The sequence below is a fragment of the Dermacentor variabilis genome, chromosome 7, assembly GCF_050947875.1.
Source record: "Dermacentor variabilis isolate Ectoservices chromosome 7, ASM5094787v1, whole genome shotgun sequence".
NCBI classification, from domain to species: domain Eukaryota; kingdom Metazoa; phylum Arthropoda; class Arachnida; order Ixodida; family Ixodidae; genus Dermacentor; species Dermacentor variabilis.
Window position 1 is genome coordinate 119,981,282 of NC_134574.1, and position 18,379 is coordinate 119,999,660.

The 18,379-nt window shown below is 47.3% G+C and overlaps 1 protein-coding gene across 1 annotated transcript; it reads right to left on the reverse strand.

The window, feature by feature from the left end:
- Positions 1 to 7,376: 7,376 nt before the first annotated feature.
- LOC142587071 (uncharacterized) lies at positions 7,377 to 17,609 on the reverse strand. The gene is made up of 4 exons (XM_075697960.1): positions 17,216 to 17,609; positions 11,593 to 11,709; positions 10,035 to 10,118; positions 7,377 to 7,478 (listed from the first exon to the last, which is right to left on the reverse strand). The coding sequence occupies exons 1-3, from the start codon at positions 17,465 to 17,467 to the stop codon at positions 10,035 to 10,037; spliced, it is 453 nt and encodes a 150-aa protein (XP_075554075.1). The 5' UTR covers positions 17,468 to 17,609; the 3' UTR covers positions 7,377 to 7,478.
- Positions 17,610 to 18,379: the final 770 nt, after the last annotated feature.

The window sequence follows — 18,379 nt, forward strand, 5'->3', positions numbered from 1 at the left end:
TAACGTTCGAGAAATGCAGCGATACAGAGTATTTCTGAAGTGAGAGACAGGGAGACGTTTATTTAGCGTATATGGTGGTCATCGGGTGCCTTCCGTTGCTTCGGCTATATATATGAGGTATAGTCCGGCATCGCCTCATTTTGCAGAGGCACTCGCTTGCCAAGGTCACCCATGAGCGTGGCGGCATGGTGAGTGATGGCGGTGGAATAACGAAGGGGCAATGACATCCATGGAACGACAAGGCCGGTATGACGACGACGGTAAGATACGGTTCTTAAATTATGATGTTATAACGACGACAACGTGACAACGACGATACATGAACAATGGAATGACAACAAATATGTGAAGGCAATGGCGTGGTGGCGATGGTGTTAGGAGAGTCGGATGAGGAAGCTTAAGTGGCGACAATGACACTACCACGACGGCATGAAGATTACGGCTTCACAACAGATGCACAGTAACGACTGTGTGACGAGGGTGCAATGATGTCGATGGCATGACAACGGCGGCATTAGAACGATTGAATAACGACAACATAGTTACGACAGAATAACGAGGAAGGATTGACGCCGATGGAACTACAAGGGCAGTGCGATGACAACGGCATTAGAACGATTGATTAACGACAACATAGTTACGACAGAATAACGAGGAAGGATTGACGCCGATGGAACTACAAGGGCAGTGCGATGACAACGGCATGAGGACAATGGCATGACAACGACTTTATGACAAGGTTTGCGGGACGGCGATGGAATGACGAAGTTGGACAAGCGCGATAGCACCATTACGATAATTTGAAAACGAATGAATTACGATGACTGTGTGATGACGATGGTATATAATATCGGTAAGAGGACAAGGGGATGAGGACGAATATATCTCGAGAATGGTGCCACGAGGGCTGTAATACGAAGTCTGTGTGCCGACGATGGTATGGCAACGCTGGCGTGACGAGAGTTGGATGATGAAGCTGGAGTGACAACGATCAAACGACAACGATGGCATCATGGCGAGAGCGTGACAACGAATGCGTCACGAGCGGGTGACGACGCGGCGTGGCGACTGCTGCATGGGGAGAATCGGACGACGAAGCTGGAATAAAGAAGGTGCAACGAGCACGACGGCATCACAACCATGAGCTGGTACCTAGTGGCCCAAGCTATTAGACAACTTGGGCGAATGAGTCGGTGGAGAAGGCTACATAGATAGATAGATAGATAGATAGATAGATAGATAGATAGATAGATAGATAGATAGATAGATAGATAGATAGATAGATAGATAGATAGATAGATAGATAGATAGATAGATAGATAGATAGATAGATAGATAGATAGATTGATTGATTGATTGATTCAATACGGCCTTAAATAGGCAAATAATGCTAATCGCATTCAATACTAAGGCCACGGACGCTAACGTGTGCTCAACGGCCTTGCTTTTACGCCTTGTCTGCCTTTGCTTGTTGGCGGTGCTCAAGAAAAGGTAGTCTCGAAATCTGCACTCACTAATACCGAAGTTTTTTATATCTTAACGTTTTTTTGGTTTTAGTGGCAAGAAAAAAAAAGACAGTTGACCGCCCTTCCACTACTATGAAGACGGGTGCAAGCGAAGTTCGAGATACGCGGCTCTTCATTGTGGTGACGCCTCGGCTTCGCGCTCCCTCACGGTGAGAGAGAGAGAGAGAGAGAGTGATTGTGAAGAGGAAGAGGCGCTATTTTCTGAAGCCCTTTAGGGAGCCCGATTCAGTGCCTCGGGGAAGCGGAGGGGGACACAAAGACGAAAGAAGAGAGAGAAGGTCGAGAAGATTGCAAAGCTGAATACTGTGACGTACCGCTGTCGGCGGTAGCCATGCGGCGCATTCACAATTTACACGACAGGCCGGGTCCTCCAGGAACGTAAGAAGGTGCCTGAAGGCGGAACCCTGGTTTGCACGTTGATGTCGAGCCCTTTCTCGAGCGAGTTGCCGGCGGCATTCATGAAACGTCGGCTGTTCTTCGGCCGAACCCACGACCCGCGACCCGCTACCATTGCTCCAATGCAGCCAGCTGTTCGACAGAACGAGCCAAGCGCGGCCTCCCCGTCTGACTGCCTGGCCTGAACTGGCCGGAAACGGCGGGCGCCGAGGCGAGCTTCCGCGCGATCACACTCTGTCCCTCCTCCGGAGGGAGGGGATGCCTGTGATTTGCTCGTGCCTTGAGTTGCGCCTACTCATTCATGCATATAAAAGACCTCTTTTTTAAATAGGGCGCGTACGACGAACATTCATGCAAGTCGCACTTGTTAATGAGTTGCCCGATTTAGTGGAATGTTCCAATTTTTCTTCGCGTTTATGCTTGTTGGGGTTCGTGCAGTAAGTTTACTTGGCGGTTCGTTTCCTCACGGTTCGATTTTCCACAGAGTACTTGTACTCTGTGTCTCGTAAAAGGCTATACAAGGAATTATTGTATATGCTATTTCCGCCACCATTTTACCGATCATCATACATTAAAAGTCCAGGCCATGGTGTACTAAAGCGAGTTCGTAAAATGTATATATCCCTTTGCTGCAAACCATTCGTTTATAAACTTCATAGTGAATCCATACCGGTAAAACCATGGCTAAAGAAAAAAGGTGTCTTTGTCTCTTCTCTTAACTGTCGCCTTTGTGATGCGTCAGAGAGAATTGAACATTGTTTTATTAGCTGCACCGACGCCATCCTATTTTGGGATTTCCTCCAACGGACTTAAAGAAAAAGATTTTGACATTAACGCTCATACTGTGCGATACCTGCTACCAACCTCTGATAATAATCCACCTTTCGATATGTTTTTGCTCATGGGATTGCACAGTTTATGGAAAATGCAAATGATGGACCCAAACGCCGAAACGGTTGTACCTACAATGGTACATTTCATGCAGATGACACTACACCTAAAACATGTTTATGATGGATTCGATATACAACCGGACTGTTACCCCATTTTGTTGAGGTGCCTATCCTTATAAACCTTCTAAACTGAAACCAGCGTTTCTACCCACTGTATGAACGCTGCATTTTCTGTGTGCGACTTCCATTATGCCCTCCATTCTCTGATGCACTACCAGTGAATGTCTCGTTGAATTCTACTTTAATGAATACCGTGAAAGAAAAAAAAAACTTTCGGTGCCTGAACCGGTTAGCGTGGTGTTGCCGCAACCTGACAAGCAATTTTTATGTTCGCGCTGCTTGGGTTTTTTTCGTACGGAAACACCAACACCGGCTCCGGCGCCGACAAGAATGAGGCAATAGAAGCTTCGCCTGAAAAATTAAGAATTGTTCGTATCCTTGATTTTCCCTTTCTTTTCTGTCATGCCAGCCCTTGGCGTTCAAAAATGGAGGCCATAGCTCGCTCTAGCTGTTGTTGCTCATGGGTCGCAAGCCCCAAGGGTAGCGTTGGCCTTGCGTTGCGGCAGCGCTGAACGGGCAAGAAATGTCCGCCGCTTTGAACGAAGCCCCGGCGTCCGTTGCATCCGCGCCGGCTATACCGCGCGTCGTAGGCGAAACGTAACACTGTCGTGCGGAAGGAGCACTAGGCGTCCTCGGGAGGGCGGCGCACTTCCTGATGCAAGTTCTCGCAGAGTGCCATCTCATTTCTTTATCATTGCGATAACAGATGTACGGACACTCCAGGTGCATTTCTGCCGTCGCCGTGAAATTCCGTATGAGTGAAGGCGGGTGAGGGTGAGCCGGCGAACGCGGTTAAACCTCGCGCGCGCGAGTGAAGAACGCGGCCCGGATGCGTGCCCTCTCCTGTCGTGTGCATAGCAGGGGGTTGAGGCGTTCTTCTACGGCAGCTGGTACGGTGCCTCGTTGTCCTCATCGCCCGCCACTCCGTACAAACTGGAGACAGCCGCGGCGTGTCTCATTCAACATTCAACCAACACTGAAGCACGTACGTACTTAAATCATGCATGCAGAAGAAGAACAAAAATTGGAGGACGCTTAAGCTTCGCCTTCAAGAGTGGAACGCGACAGCGTTCCCGTCGACCCGCCAAGGGGTGTAAGACAATGGGCTACGGCGCAGCGACTACGCGCCCCGCATCGGACGCGGTGAGCGTCGAGCAACGCAACGTTCGGCGCGACAACGAAATGTGCGCCTGAGCAAGCGACGCACGCCTGAGCCATAGAAACAGCTCGTTTCTAAGGCAACACCGCGTTCACTAGAGGCGCTTTTGTACCGCTTTGAAGCATCGAACTCGTGGCTCAGGAAATAAAGAAAAAAAAAACTCGTGGCTCAGTGGTAACGTCTCCGTCTCACACTCCGGAGACCCTGGTTCGATGCCCACCCAGCCCATCTTGCAAGTTGTTTTTTATTCATGAAGTGCCTGCTGGGATTTATCGCTCACGGCCAACGCCGCGGACGCCGACACCGACGCCGACGACACCGGCTTTTCTGCGACACGAGCTCCTTAACGCTATCGCGTTAAAACTTTATTAGTAGAAAGAACTTCGTTGCGCCTAAAACGGGGTAACGCCGTGTGGTCGGGCCCCTATTCCAAGGCACCGCTGGCCCTCGCCATCCTTTCTGCCCTCCGGACGAGCCTGAGCTGATCCCCGAGGGCGGAGCTGGATAGCAATGCCTCCCACCTTGCTCTCGTGTTATCTTCTTGTTCTTCTGTGTGAGCTGTGCACTCCCATGTGATGTGGTAGAGCGTTGGTGTGCTCCCACACCACGGGCATATGTCCTTGTATGCTGTTGGGTAGTATATGTGCAATTTATGTAGGTTTATGTACGTGTCCGTTTGGAGCCTGCGTAACGTCGCTGAGTCCACGGCTGAAAGGTTCCTATGCGGGGCTGGGTAGAGCCTTCTGAATTCCCTGTAGTGTTGCAAGATCGCTTTATAATTTGGATCGATGGGTGTCGGGTCTTCTACGATGTTGCCATGGGCAGCTCGGCAATTAATGAAACCTCGAGCCGCCTCATCTGCATGGAGGTTCCCAGTAACACCCTCGTGGCCCGGGGCCCATGTTATCGTTTGGGTATACCTGATGTGAAGGTCTCTGTTGATTTCGGTAAGTATCCGGCGTGCCTTCGCGCCGATTTGTCCCCTCTGATAGTTCCTACATGCGGCCTGAGAATCCGTGACTATTGTTAGTGGAGCATTGCGCTCTATGCCTTCTCTTATAGCTAAGGCGATGGCTATCTCTTCGGCTTCTAAAATGGTTGCTCGGGAAACCGAAGCACAGGCCGTGATTTTCCCTTTACGGTTTACGACAACTGCCACCATGTTCTTTGCGTTGGCCTGATATGGTCACGAACGAATTTCGCTCGACATAACACAAGTATTCCCTTACTTACGGAGCAGAATATTTTACTCGTACACCTATCTAGAGTAAGCGCACCCAATCTGGACCTTCGTTGCCAGTTCTCGGCACAGTCCACCTTAAGGTGCCTAGATATGCTTCTTGACAAGCATACACAAAACTTTACCGCCAATGAGCGGCGGAGTTGTTGACGCGCCAGTTGGCTACAAAGCCAATGCGAGTGAACAATGGCTTCAAGCATGCAATAATAACAGGCCGAGTGTTATAGCTGTTCTTTACGCCAGTTGATGGAGCCCGCGGGAACTTATGGCTGACCGCTATTGGAGCGCGGCTTATTCTTGTCTGAATATTTCAACAGAAGACGGCTTAGGGTTTTGGAGCGTCCTACACTTTCTTTTTTTCCGAACTGATTTCGATTGAGAACTTTGGTCTTCATAGGTGACGTAACAGTGAAAGCACGACGGCATTACGGTATTTACCGGGTTGTGCGCAGTTGCCTCGAAGAGGGAAGAGATTTTACAGATTCCACAGACTGTGGGAATCGATGTTTTGCCAATAATTTTGCAGGTAGTCGGCTATGTAGCATTATTTGGGATTCCGCAAACCGATACAAGGTGGACCGACGTGTGCGTAAATTGAATGTTTGTGTGCGAGTCCCGAGCCTCCGTGTCTGACAACAGCAGCAAGCCGACGACCACGTTGAAGCCAGTCGTATGGCAGCAACAGCATGATGTGTACGCTGGCAGTTCCTCACGAGCTTACGACAGGGCAATTGTTGACTCCTACGTAGTTGGCGGACGAGCCTAAACGATTACCAATTACGTATTATGTAATCGCACGTATCTGTGGCTATGTCGTGTATGTAAAACTGAGATGACAATTGTTACTCAAGGGAAGAATTGTTAAAGCATGATTATCCGTTCTAAGAGAAGGTTCCTGAGGAAAGTGGGCCTGCCCCGGAGCCGGCAGCATACACGGCACCCAATAGCTAGAGCTGTAACACGGAAGGAAACTACGTAGTAGCATGGGGTGCATGCGACGAGCGTTTCAGAGAACAGACTGGCTATGAAACCATAAGTATTCTGGCGATCGTGGTTTAATCCAATGTCACGTGGCTCCCCATTTGTTGTTTAAAAGAAGTGGCAAGAAGCAGATGGTGTTTCGGCTGAAAGGTTTCCGACGAGCATTTTAGTGCCGTCCAAAAGTAAGATGTATTGGGATGTGTGCGATGTTGAATCGCCTGTACCTATGTAAAAGTCCATTGGCAGGGCAGGACACTGATATATTAAAACGAGTGAAAAGAATGATGTGCAGTGCAGCAGCAACATAATTGTACTTGAACTACATACTAGCCCAGTGTGAGTAAGAACATTTGAAGGAGAAGAGATTTAGTTTTTACCGTAGGGCTCACATTGTCTTGCCTGGAAGACGTTGTTCTTCACTTTTGGAAGTGGGTATAGTTTTGGGATCTGCTATCGCAAACGCTAAAGAATTTTCCACTACATCAATACGGAAGACGATTTTGGAACATTGGCGTGACGGCAGAGTACCACACAACCTTATGATGCTGAATGGCCTGAATTATGCATGGCGCGACATAATGGCGGGATTTCACTTTGATCTGTCTAGTTGTTTGACGAGCGCAGGACGCTATTTAGAAATACAAAGACTGCAAGAGTATGTTCCCAAGGGTAGAGATCTTGAAAACGATCAGGAAATTTTAAGCAATGCCAGCCCAGCTGGACATAGGGTTCAAACTGGAATGATTTGATACTGTTTACTGTACAATTTTGTTTTCCTGTTAGCATGTGTTTCATTGTGACCGAAAATAAACAATCATGTCCTAGTGGTTACAGCACCTGGCGTCTGCACGACGGCCGAGGTTCGGTTCCACCGTCGCTAGCAGATATTTTTTGTTTTGTTAAAACTAGGCCAGCCAGCAAGCTGCCCTTCAGTTGAAAAGCCCTTACTTATGACCCATCTCGTGTTAAGTACTTAACCAGGAATGAATGTGGTGTCGGAGAGGCCGCGGTTCACCGTTTCCATTCATTGTAGCGAGAAAGACAGGCTTCATGAATAAGTGTTCATCACACTTTATTCACTCCTAAGTCTGCGGCTCACACACCTGGCAGGCTTGCGCTGCAGGGGGTCACAAAAGCGGAGTCTTGCTTGGCGACTCGTAAGTCTGAAACGAAGAAGAAATGCGCATTTAGAAAAAGCACTCGCGAATAGGCCGGATGCGTAATCACGGAAGGTGACAGACGTACACCCCGAATGCAGCAGTAAACTTGACGGGAGGCACTGCACGTCGTTAAAGTGACGAGGATGACAAATGCGCTTACATTCGTGATCACGACAAACTGACTTTGCGCTCGAAACAGTCCTTAAACCTACGTGACTGCGCTTTTGCTCACGACACTGAAAAGAAACCGCACGAGACTCAATATGCAGCAAACAGACAGCCAAGCCAGAGAATGCAACATGTAATTAGCCGTTATCTTTAATTAAGATGAACTACCGCAGTTCCGCCAGAAACGGGAAACAGATGCAGATTGCGAAATCAATTTATACGACAGATTTATGGAGCGAGGATAGTGAAATCGGGCAAATAAGCTTGCGAACATTAAAAGTAAATTGTAAGGTTTTACGTGCCAGAACTCTGATTTTATTATTATTGACGCTGTAGCGAAGGAATCCGGTTTAAAGTTAACCGCGCGAGTCATTTTCGTGCACCCAATGCATGGCACACGGGCGCTTCTTGTGCAAAAATTCGCCGATTACCTAAATAAACGAGCGTGGTATCACGTGCGCACAGGTAAACAAAGATTTCACTCGATGGCCACGGTAATTAGCTGTTGAATTGACGGTGTCATGAAAAGCGGTAGCAGCAACGAGTGAATCGCCCTTCGTGCCGCCTCACGCTTCGACGCAAAATAAGCGACGAGAACACAACACACGAAGCCATCAGATTTCGGCGCACCTACAGTTTTCATGGACAGCAGCTTGCTTTCAATATAGCGTCCATGCGGACGCGCTGAGCTGCGCCCCTACGCATCCGCCGATGGAATAGAACCTTACCGCCTCTCTCCCACTCTGCTACATTGCGCGCCATGAAAGACTGCGGTTCTTCCCCACCTTCGCGATTGAGTCACCATACTTCTCGGCTCATCTTTGCACGTTTAACTAGCACCGACAGCACATGGCACAGTCACAATGTTATCGCCGTGTACATAGAACATCTCGGCGGCGCTAATACCGGCGACGGAAATGCGCTTGTAGTGCCCTCATAAATGCTGTCGCAATAAAAGGAAAATAAAGGACGTAAACCGAACTTGTCGCAGCTGAGATCTGAAGGCACATCCATTGTAATTTACATTTCCAATTGCGGCTAGTGAAGATCTCCCTGGTTTATCTTGTACAGGGACAATTATGTAAAAAGCTGACTGGTGGATAACCCCCCCTGGTAGGGTGATGCTGAAGCATCGCTCGCATGGTTCGGAAGGTATGGGTTTAGCTCTTACCTGAAGCAAGTTCCTCCTCCCTCATTTTCATAATTTGGTTTACGTTAATTACCGAAAAGATATCGCCCCACATTTCTTAGATTTTTAGCGAAGTCATAAAACAAAGCGATCGGCCTTGTGCCCATCAAGTGAAATGAACTCTGTGTGCAAGGACTTTACCCCTGTGAGTCGCGAAAAAAAAAGCTCTGAGACAGTATTATTTGCTTAACGCTGTTGAATTCATTTCAGGGACAAACAAACCATCTGAAAAGTAATATATCTTTGCTGGTTTGTAGTTAAAAGAAATGGATATGCATCGACGTGGACGCGGACTTACGTAGTAGAACAGAAAAAAAATGCAGTCGCACATAAATGGCCTCCCTTATCGCACTATCACGCAAATTTATTCTCGCTTGATAATATCGGTAACAGCTTTGTAAGATAAACACTATGGCGCTTACCTTTTACTTCATTATGATTTCGTCGAGTAAAACTGGGTACAAGTACGATCAACCTTAATGCAGTGATGTAGAACACAAAATGTTCATGCAACAATGTTTTCCGAACAGCTAGGATTACGGCATCTTACCGCAGCACTGATGTCATGATCGGTCAGCGCCACTAGACAAAGCCGTGAAATAATAATCACAAAGCCGTGCGTGAAGTCGATCGCAAGCGCAGTATAACTGGCGTCTGAAAGCTGATGTCAACTTTTACAGTTAAATGTAGTGCCTTGAATGCTCGGGTCACTTGCACGCGGGACCTTTAGAACGCCATCGTCGTTGCAGTCTCTTTAGTGGCGAAGTGAGCAGCGAGTCAGCTATGCCCGTCAAAATAGAAGTCTGGTATCCGAATTGAATCAATGCGCGCTACAGTAAAAGAAGACATTGCAGCTTTCTACCAAACAAACTTTCAGCGTTTGCATCAGTTCATCCGATAACAAAAAGCATAGTTTTTTTGCCAACGATTCGTTGACAAACTGAAGGGGATACTTACGTTGGCTCCCGCAGCGAAATATGTTCACGCTTTGAGCCGATAATTTTTTAAATGACGTCATACGGCTAGTTGCTCTCCATGCGGCCCAAACTCAGCCGAAGGGTAGTGCAGATTTGCAAAGAGCAATAGACTAGCGTTTTGGTGCTAGGTAGCAGTTTGTATATTCAGAATTTGACAAATGTGCACGTAGATGGACAGAGAGTCACCTGATTACCGTTGTGGAAACTGATGAAATTAATACATACCTATTCAAGCGGCTTGCACCAAGCTCGCTGGAGCAAAATGGCTTTGTCGTACATGAAGTACCTTGCCTGGCACAAACCATTTGCCTGAAATAAAGCAATGCTTCTTTCTTATACAATATTAGAGCGCGAAGAATGCGACAATTGTTAACTATAGTCGGTTTATGTTCTTTATTCATGTTCTAAGTTTCGTCAATCATGACATGTAATGTAGCAATTTCCCTGTGAAGCAGTATTAGAAATGATAATGACAGTTCTTTTATACAACGAAAATCGAATGACATGCATCAAAAGAAGTATTGCAGTATACAGGATCTCATGGATGTAAATGATCATGTTACGTTGTAGTTCGCGTTATATAGAATAGTGGTTATGTAGCATATGAGATATTAAACAGGACGGATGAATTGCAGAGACGAATTCTGCAAGGTGCCCGAAAATTTGGTCGGGACGGAGCACAAAATCACTCGCGTTGAAAATAGATAACCATAAATATACCATGTCGTCCATGACAACCTAGGAACCACAAACAAGCTCCACCCACAAATCTGCAGTGCACCTGCTTTTCATCTCCTAAAACGCAGATACTGATAGACTACGCTCACACCTTAACGACTTTGATCTGCTAGTTAAATGCTAGCAACTCGAACGCATGTCCCCGGGTCGGTACAGCCTGCAGACACTGCTTCAACTACCACGTCCACCACGGTCAGAAACAGGCCATACCAGCCGACATCAGTGACACACTGATTGTCACCCCCTATCACTCGAAAGATGCACCACGAACAGAACGGGGGGCGACGGCCAGGCCCACGCAAGGCACAGCTGCACTGCTTTGGTGGGAAGAGGACTGCGCGGTCCGCAGACCAGGCAGGACACACTCAGTAACCCAAGCTGACCCGAGAGTGTTTCAAACCTTCGCCTCTCACCACGGCAGCCCGAAGCGCTTGCGGATCACATGACTGGAGTGGACGGGAAAACGGTTAGAGACGGATATGGTAGAGAGATAAACAGTAAGAGCCCGGAAAGTTCGTGAAGTAAACCAAGAAGGCGAATCTCATTAAAAATAAAGGCCAGCACTGGGAACCACATCAGTGGATCGTGTTTGTGCGAGCACTGTTGCTAGTCGAGCACACGTACCACCTCTTTGAGAAAAGAGGGGAGAATATTACGGGGCAAAACAAAGGCCGAATATTTCACTATTTGAGCGAACTGGATGCCTAATCACTTACCTAGCTAAAGAAAAAAAAAGAAGACGGGTTATTGAACAGATAACCATGCGCTCCACTGAACTTGAGGCCATACTGTCTGCGGGGCCATACATTTCTCGCTTGAGCGTCTATTTAGACAAAAGTACACGGAGTCTATAGTGTGATGTGTCATACTAGGTGCTAAATATCGTAAATATCAATATGAAAACGGCATGTACACTACCCCCTATGTCTCCAAAGACATCTATATTGTGTCGCGCTAGCATTCTATAGTATAAGTGTGCAGAAGAGCACAGAAAATGTTGAAGTAAGGTTAAACAAGTCCACTTCGTGTTTGCGGGCGTCCTCACCTTGGACACAGCGGGCGGGCAAATGGCTGCGGAGTAGGCGCCCGGGCGAATGCAGTCACTTCGGGCGGTCATGAACTCCACTCGAATGATGGCCCCTTTCGACACATCGTCGGAATGCTTTAAAGAAAGATAGAACGAGGCAGGTCAGTAACAGGATGGCCACGCAGTTTCGCGAGCTTATGATAGCAGTGGCAGAGCGAGTGCAAAGTAGAACTAATTTGCATTGGCACAAGACATACATGCACAAGAGAAGAATCTCATTAGTGAATGTTAACTCATTGCGGCTAATGTTCGTACAGTTTCGGCAGATGACTTCTGCTTCTCGCAAAATGGCGTACACGGAAACAACAAATACATGGCCAGCAGTAGCTGCAATGGAGCTGTTGAGGGCGTTGTGCAGTGGTTTACCCTAGCTTGAAAACGTCTGATCGGTTTGCCTTCACATTCTTGTAAGAAGCAACAGATAAGAGCCAGTGTAAATAAATTGAGCATCGCGCAGTTGCAGGAGGCTAAGTGGCAGAAAACCTGCATTCAATTAATTTCATGCGCTCTGTTTGAACTCCGTATTACAAGGTGGCGTCATAGTCGCCGTTTCGGTATAGTATTTGATATTACTCGAAAATTCCAGCTAGTAAAGGTGAAATATACTTTCGTTTGATCAATTCTCTACGTAGTTTCTTGAGTACTGTGATTATTTCCACTGAGCACGCAATAATGTTATGTCAAAGGCGTCCGCACCTTCGTCAAGTGAACTAGTTTTGATTGGGTGCCTTTCATTTTGTGAGCTGTGCAGGAAGCAACACTAAGCGATTTCTCATAAACAAGGATACTTTGTCAAAGCGAGTAGCAATGCGCGTAAGCGATCGTTCCCTGCATAATTGTTTTTGTAACAGTATCACCGGATCACATAAAGGTACGCGAAAGGTGACCGACTAGTGCACACGTCATAGTGAAGTGGGCACGCGAGCACATGGCGAATATTTTCTTCGCCAACATTTCGCGCGGCCTGGCGGTGAGATGCAATCTGAAATGAAGGTAGTGGTGACATTACTCGTACGGCTTTCACCCCTGCCAGTGCATTAAAATAATCCACAGCCTGCATTAAAAAAAAGTATAGGTTGTGTAGGTTGTGTATAGGAATGCAAGGTACAAAGATATGAAAATTGTAGTACTAACCACAATTTCAAGTGGCTGAACGATTGCAGTGCCAAAGACGCCTCTAGTAACTGTAGGAAACTATAGCGCATCACTGTAGTGTGTTTCAAAGCAAGATAAACAATGCAGTCAAATACAGCGACTATACCCTGCGGGACAGTTGCCTTAGCGCTAGCGCCGTTGCGAAGCGCCAAAAAATTAGTTTCCTGTGGCGGGACCGAAGAAAAACAAGGGCGGAAGGTTAGTTTCCTAAAAGAAAGAGAGGGTGAAATAGTGGTCAAGTCAACATACGTAGCCCCTATGAGTTCCTTCACGGCACCAACCAACAAACGTGTACGAACTCCCAAACATTTTTTGTAACATTGACTTGATCAGGGAATGGTACTTCAGTAGCGTAAATTTAGACAGCTGCTACAGAGGTTCCCATTACCCGCGAATGTTGCGGTTGTCCTGGCCGCGTATAAGCGCAGCGCCGTGGGAATAATTTATTTCGAAATATTCATTAGAGAAACAGCACCACGTTTCACTAGAGGTAACAAAAAACGGAGCAGCAAAATTATTCACACCAGTATCGTTCTGATGAACCGGCTTTTGGATATTGCACTGGAAGCGGAAGAAAAGCACGAGAACCTCATCGATAAATCTATACGGCACTTAAACTTTAGCGACTCACAAACTGAGGCTTGTAAGTGGTGCATGATGGTGCAGAGCACAACAGAAACAAGGACAGCGACAAACAGGTGATATCTTTCGAATGTTTTGGTAAGGTGCTTATCAACATGGGAGCACAGAAGAAAAGCAACGCTAAGAAAACGAAAAAAAAGGCGGAAAACCGAAGTTTTTCTTTGCGGTTTTACTCTAAGAAAAGTTTATGCCCTTTGGTGCTCATCGTGTCCCAGAAGAATAATCATCTGTCTTACCGGCATTTCCTTCCTTTAAGAGGAAGCTTTAGCTCGGACCTAACTCTGACGCGGCCTATTCAAATACATGTAAAACGCAAAAACGCTTTTCCGAGGCAACTCCTGGACTATTTTAATGAAAAGAGAAAGCTTAATTCTAGTGAATGTCGGAAACAGAATGTCTATTTAGGGCGTTAAGTTTGTTAACAAAATTTTAATTCGCAAGTTCGAAAAAAATACACGCATGAATTAAAAAAAAAATATAGCTCCGCATGAAAAAGATATCGCAGATCTGTAAATGCAATCCGTTAAATCATTCAAAGCGGACTGATTGGCTATGTCCATTTATATCTTACGTGAATTTATGCTGTCTACAATGGTTATGCAAAAGGTGCATTTCCATATTACTGAATTTGAGATTCATGTGTAACATAAATTTTGTCCGCTGTAGATGTACTATCAGATGCAATTCACAGAATTGTGATACTTTTCCTTACCAAGTTACAGCTTTAAACTGGATAGTTTCTTTTCTGAAAATTTTTGCCAGTGTAATAAAACAATGATGATCTAAATATCAAATTCGATACCAGCAGTTACTAAGAAGGAGAACCTTATTTATTCACTCACTAGATCTTCAGCTTTGTAAATGCAACACACCTCGTCAAATTAGCTGACGTGTGTCCAAAGAAAAACGAATTCTTCTACATGTATTTAGATGGGAGCTCCTGAGCTCAAGCTACTTCTTAACACTGCGAGCCCGTTACTGCCAAGTCACGAACGGCTTGCGCGTCATCAGCGTGACACAGCATTAGCATTCTCGCAAAGAAGGTAGCAAGCGCTTAGTTTTCAAGAAAGGAAACTCAAGCAGCAAGGCAGATGGCGATTATTGTTGCGAGACCAGATGAGCCCCAGAGGGTACAAACTTTTTTCTAGTGTACGCCACAATGAAGATGCTGACGAGAGCCGCAGTTTTTTTGTCAGGCATGCGCGTTAAGTAAATATCATCTCGCACTAGCTCCAGATAACGTATTCCTTATTTAATAAGGGTAGCGATTGTAAGACATGCACTACCAGATCCTTCCTACATTTTTTTTTGCGTGCGCATGCGCCCAATGAACTCCACTGGGAGTTAGCGCTTGTCCGTGCAACCGCTACGGCAGGTTGTCTGAGGCTCTATGCAATAAGCCCACTTAAATTACGCGCGAGAGTATATGCATGTATTACAGCGAATCAGCTTATGCGGACCCTGTGCCGGACTTCACTAAAGCTATCATCATCAGCAGTGACTGGAGCGTCGTCATCGTCTTCGAAGTCTGGCGCCTCTTGGCGCTACCGAGCTCGTGCCACTGTTCGTCGTCGTCTTTCACAGCTGTCTCCATTGCCGCTCGTCATTGCAGCGTAGAAACTAACCTTCTATCCTCGTAATGGGACGGCCACGTTTACGCCGGTATCAGCCATTCAATGTTGCGACGGGGGCATGAAGGAAGAAAACGTCATTCAATTGATCCATTCCTTCGCTGTCAGCCACATCGCCTACGTAGCCGCCTACCACAACTGGTACGTCGCGGAAAAGAACAATATCAACACGCGCATAATTGAAACGTACAAGATAGCCCTGCGCCTCCCGGAATCGACGAGCGCCGAGCTCCTGGCTCAGCTGGGCATATACAACACCCTGGAAGAAATAGCCGAAGCACAACGCATCTCTCAGTTCGAACGCCTCTCGACCACCATGACGGGCAGGTGCATTATGAACACGCTCCGCATAACGTACCACAACCAGCAGGGCCAGAAAATGCAAATCCCCAACAAAATCAGAGACCTTTACGGTGGCAAACATCCCAAGAAACGTGCACCCCGATTACAACCGAGGTAGAAGAAAGGCAAGAGCCGAGGCTCTGCTCCGTTCATTCGGCAGAGAAAGGCGCGCTTTGTCGACGCAGCGGAATATCCGAACGGCAAAAATACACCGCCGTAGACATATAGACACAAACTCCAAAATCAGAACCACATGCAGTGTATACACCAAACACTCGGAAATAGCGCAGGAAGTAGCGGTTGCACTGGCACTCACAGAACAGGAGTGCGAAGTAGTACTAAGGGACTCGCAAACGGCAGTAACGAAATACGCCAAAGGTAGAATTTCCAAGGAAGCCCTGTCCACTCTGGCCGAAGCAGCAGATCCAAAACCGCGAGCTCGACGATCATATGGTTCCCCGCGCACGTCACCACGGAAGGCGACGCGCTCCCGAACCTAAATGAGACGGCGAACAGGACGGCGCGACACATGACCCGCCGCGCCGGACAGGGCAACGCCTCTCGCACGACAGAGAACACTCCTCGCGCAGAACTGGACAGGGGCACCAGATACAACGACATAACCATTGCATATCTAAACGCCAGAAGGATATACCCACTGCCGAGTCCCAGATTGAACAGGAAGCAGGCCGTCGCCTGGATTAAACGCCAGACGAACACCTTGCCTAATCCATTCCGTCTGAAACATCTTCCCAGATAAGCATCAGGACGACACGTGCAAATTGTGCCAGGAAGGACCACCAACACCCAAACACATGTTATGGAAGTGCAATGCAGTTATAAGAAGTATGGCAGTGTCTCCGGAGCCCCTGTCGTCGAGGTGGGACACCGCTCTGCGCAGCTCAGACCTCGGAATCCAGACATGGGTAGTCCAGCAAGCCCGTGGGGCGGAGATGAGGCAAGGCCTTGACGTGCCCCCGTGGAAGACCCGAGACCGGGTCGCATGAAACCGTGCCGGACGTACAAGAAGTCGTACCCATCCATCTATCCACCAATTGTGACGGACTGATTTAAACTTGAAGCAATCTAATTTTGAAGAATACTAGCGGCAATGCCAGGCGGATGCTGCTATCAACGCCACCAAACAAACTGGAGACATCGAACGCAAGCGACAACGGCGGACTGCGGGCATACCGTCACTGACGTTCTGTCCTTCGCAGCCGAACGTGTGTGTAACCTCATTAAGAAAGACGTCAATCGTCAAACCAATCCAACTAATCGTGAAAATGATTGTAGCGGCCGTATCTCCAGTGGGGGCCTTGCGCCAAACATATTAAGCTTTGCATTAGTGGTTCCGCACATACCATGCCTACTATGGGAAGACCACGAGTAGCGCGTAGTCCTGAGGAAGAAGCTGCTTGCCGCGAGCGTCAGCGAGATTTAGCTCGTGAACGGGCTCGTCGTCGTACAGTCTACCTAACGCGCAGAAAAAAAAAAATAAAAGCAATCGCAGAAGCGAAACAAAAAAAAAGCATTCCTAAAGCATGCTAACCACGCGAAGCTCGCAAAAGTACGAATGAGGTGAAACAATGGTGAAACAAAATGTTGACAATATGGATTGCTTTCGAAGTTTGACTTGCATGGTGGAACGCTCGGTGTAACTATCGCAGTTCCACTGTCCGACCATATTCAAGGATTGGAAGGGGTGGCGAAATTTTTGGGTCTCTGAAACGTAGCCTAAGAGTGCTGTAGGCAATAATACGGACATTTTTTTTTTTTTACTGGGTGGACACATCACAAACGACACCCACCTGGACTGCGACGCGAGTCATTTCAAGAAGAGCGTTCAGATAGCCCGTGCGTGGCTGGTTGGCGGATAATTTCAGAACCGGCTCGGTGTACGACTCGAACGACTTGTTCCTGGCAAGATCGGATACCAGGGTGCATACGCCTGGCAACACCCGGTCGGTTGGATGCCGCACGCAGCCTTCGAAGAAGTCTGGCTGCTTCCGCATGCAGATGACTGCTGCGCACATCAGAAGAAGCACGATGAACTTCCCCATGGCGTCTGAACTGCTGGGAGGCCTCAGAAGAATTGAACTATGTATCGTGCCGTGCGTGGGCCGTTGGCCTCATTTAAGGCTGTTCTGAAGGGGAGGGATGGTATAAAGAGGGCGCTGGTGAAGCTAATGGGAAGATGACTTTGCGGTTTAGACGTCCATCGCGCGGTGACGGAGTAGAAGTTTCCTTTTTGCGAGTTCGAAAGGCGTCAGTAAAACTGTACACAAACACGCACAGCTACGCATGCGCATTTCGTGCAAAAAGGCAGTGTTCTTGGACAAATGGCTTTGCAGTCTGCGCATGCCTGAGCAAGGGAACAATGTGTCAGGAAATTTGTCCGATGCCGCTTTTCTTAACTTTATTTCGCATTTCTGCGACATATTACGGGGCAACCGATAGGATGCGCAAATATGATAAACTATGCTCGAGAACGAACTTTTGCTGTTACTTTGATTTTCGAATATTCGGCTAATGCACGTGTAGAGCACTGGTCGCGCAAGAAAAGGTTGACCGTAGGCAACATCATAGGCGTGCGCAAAAACGGGAAAAGTTAAGGTAAAGACAGTGGCATGAATTCATATAGGACGATGCGTTGAAAAGAATGCGCGGTGTCAAAATTTCGTTTACTACTTCACATAGTAGAGGCTTCTTGCGTGAATCAAGCAGGCTATTTAATTCGTATTTCTTTCGTTACATATATGCAAGAACCTATATCGGTCAGTTCGGCAATGTTTTAGTGAGGTAAGCACAATCACATGAATGACAACGCGGGAACAACAAACACAACCGTCGCTTGCATATTCAATTAAAGCAAAATCTTGCAAAAATTAAGAAAACAATTTTCGTTAATATCCAAGTATGTTGAACTCCCGCATACAGTCGGGTCTACTCGTGAATCGGGAAAAGCAAAAAAA

Coding starts and splice junctions, on each gene's coding strand:
- LOC142587071 (XM_075697960.1), bottom strand. CDS start 17,467: ATGGGGAAGTTCATCGTGCTTCTTCTGATGTGCGCAGCAGTCATCTGC. Junction 11,710..17,215: donor TGACTCGCGTCGCAGTCCAG/GTGGGTGTCGTT, acceptor CTTTCTTTAAAG/CATTCCGACGATGTGTCGAA. Junction 10,119..11,592: donor GCCCGCCCGCTGTGTCCAAG/GTGAGGACGCCC, acceptor GCTTTATTTCAG/GCAAATGGTTTGTGCCAGGC.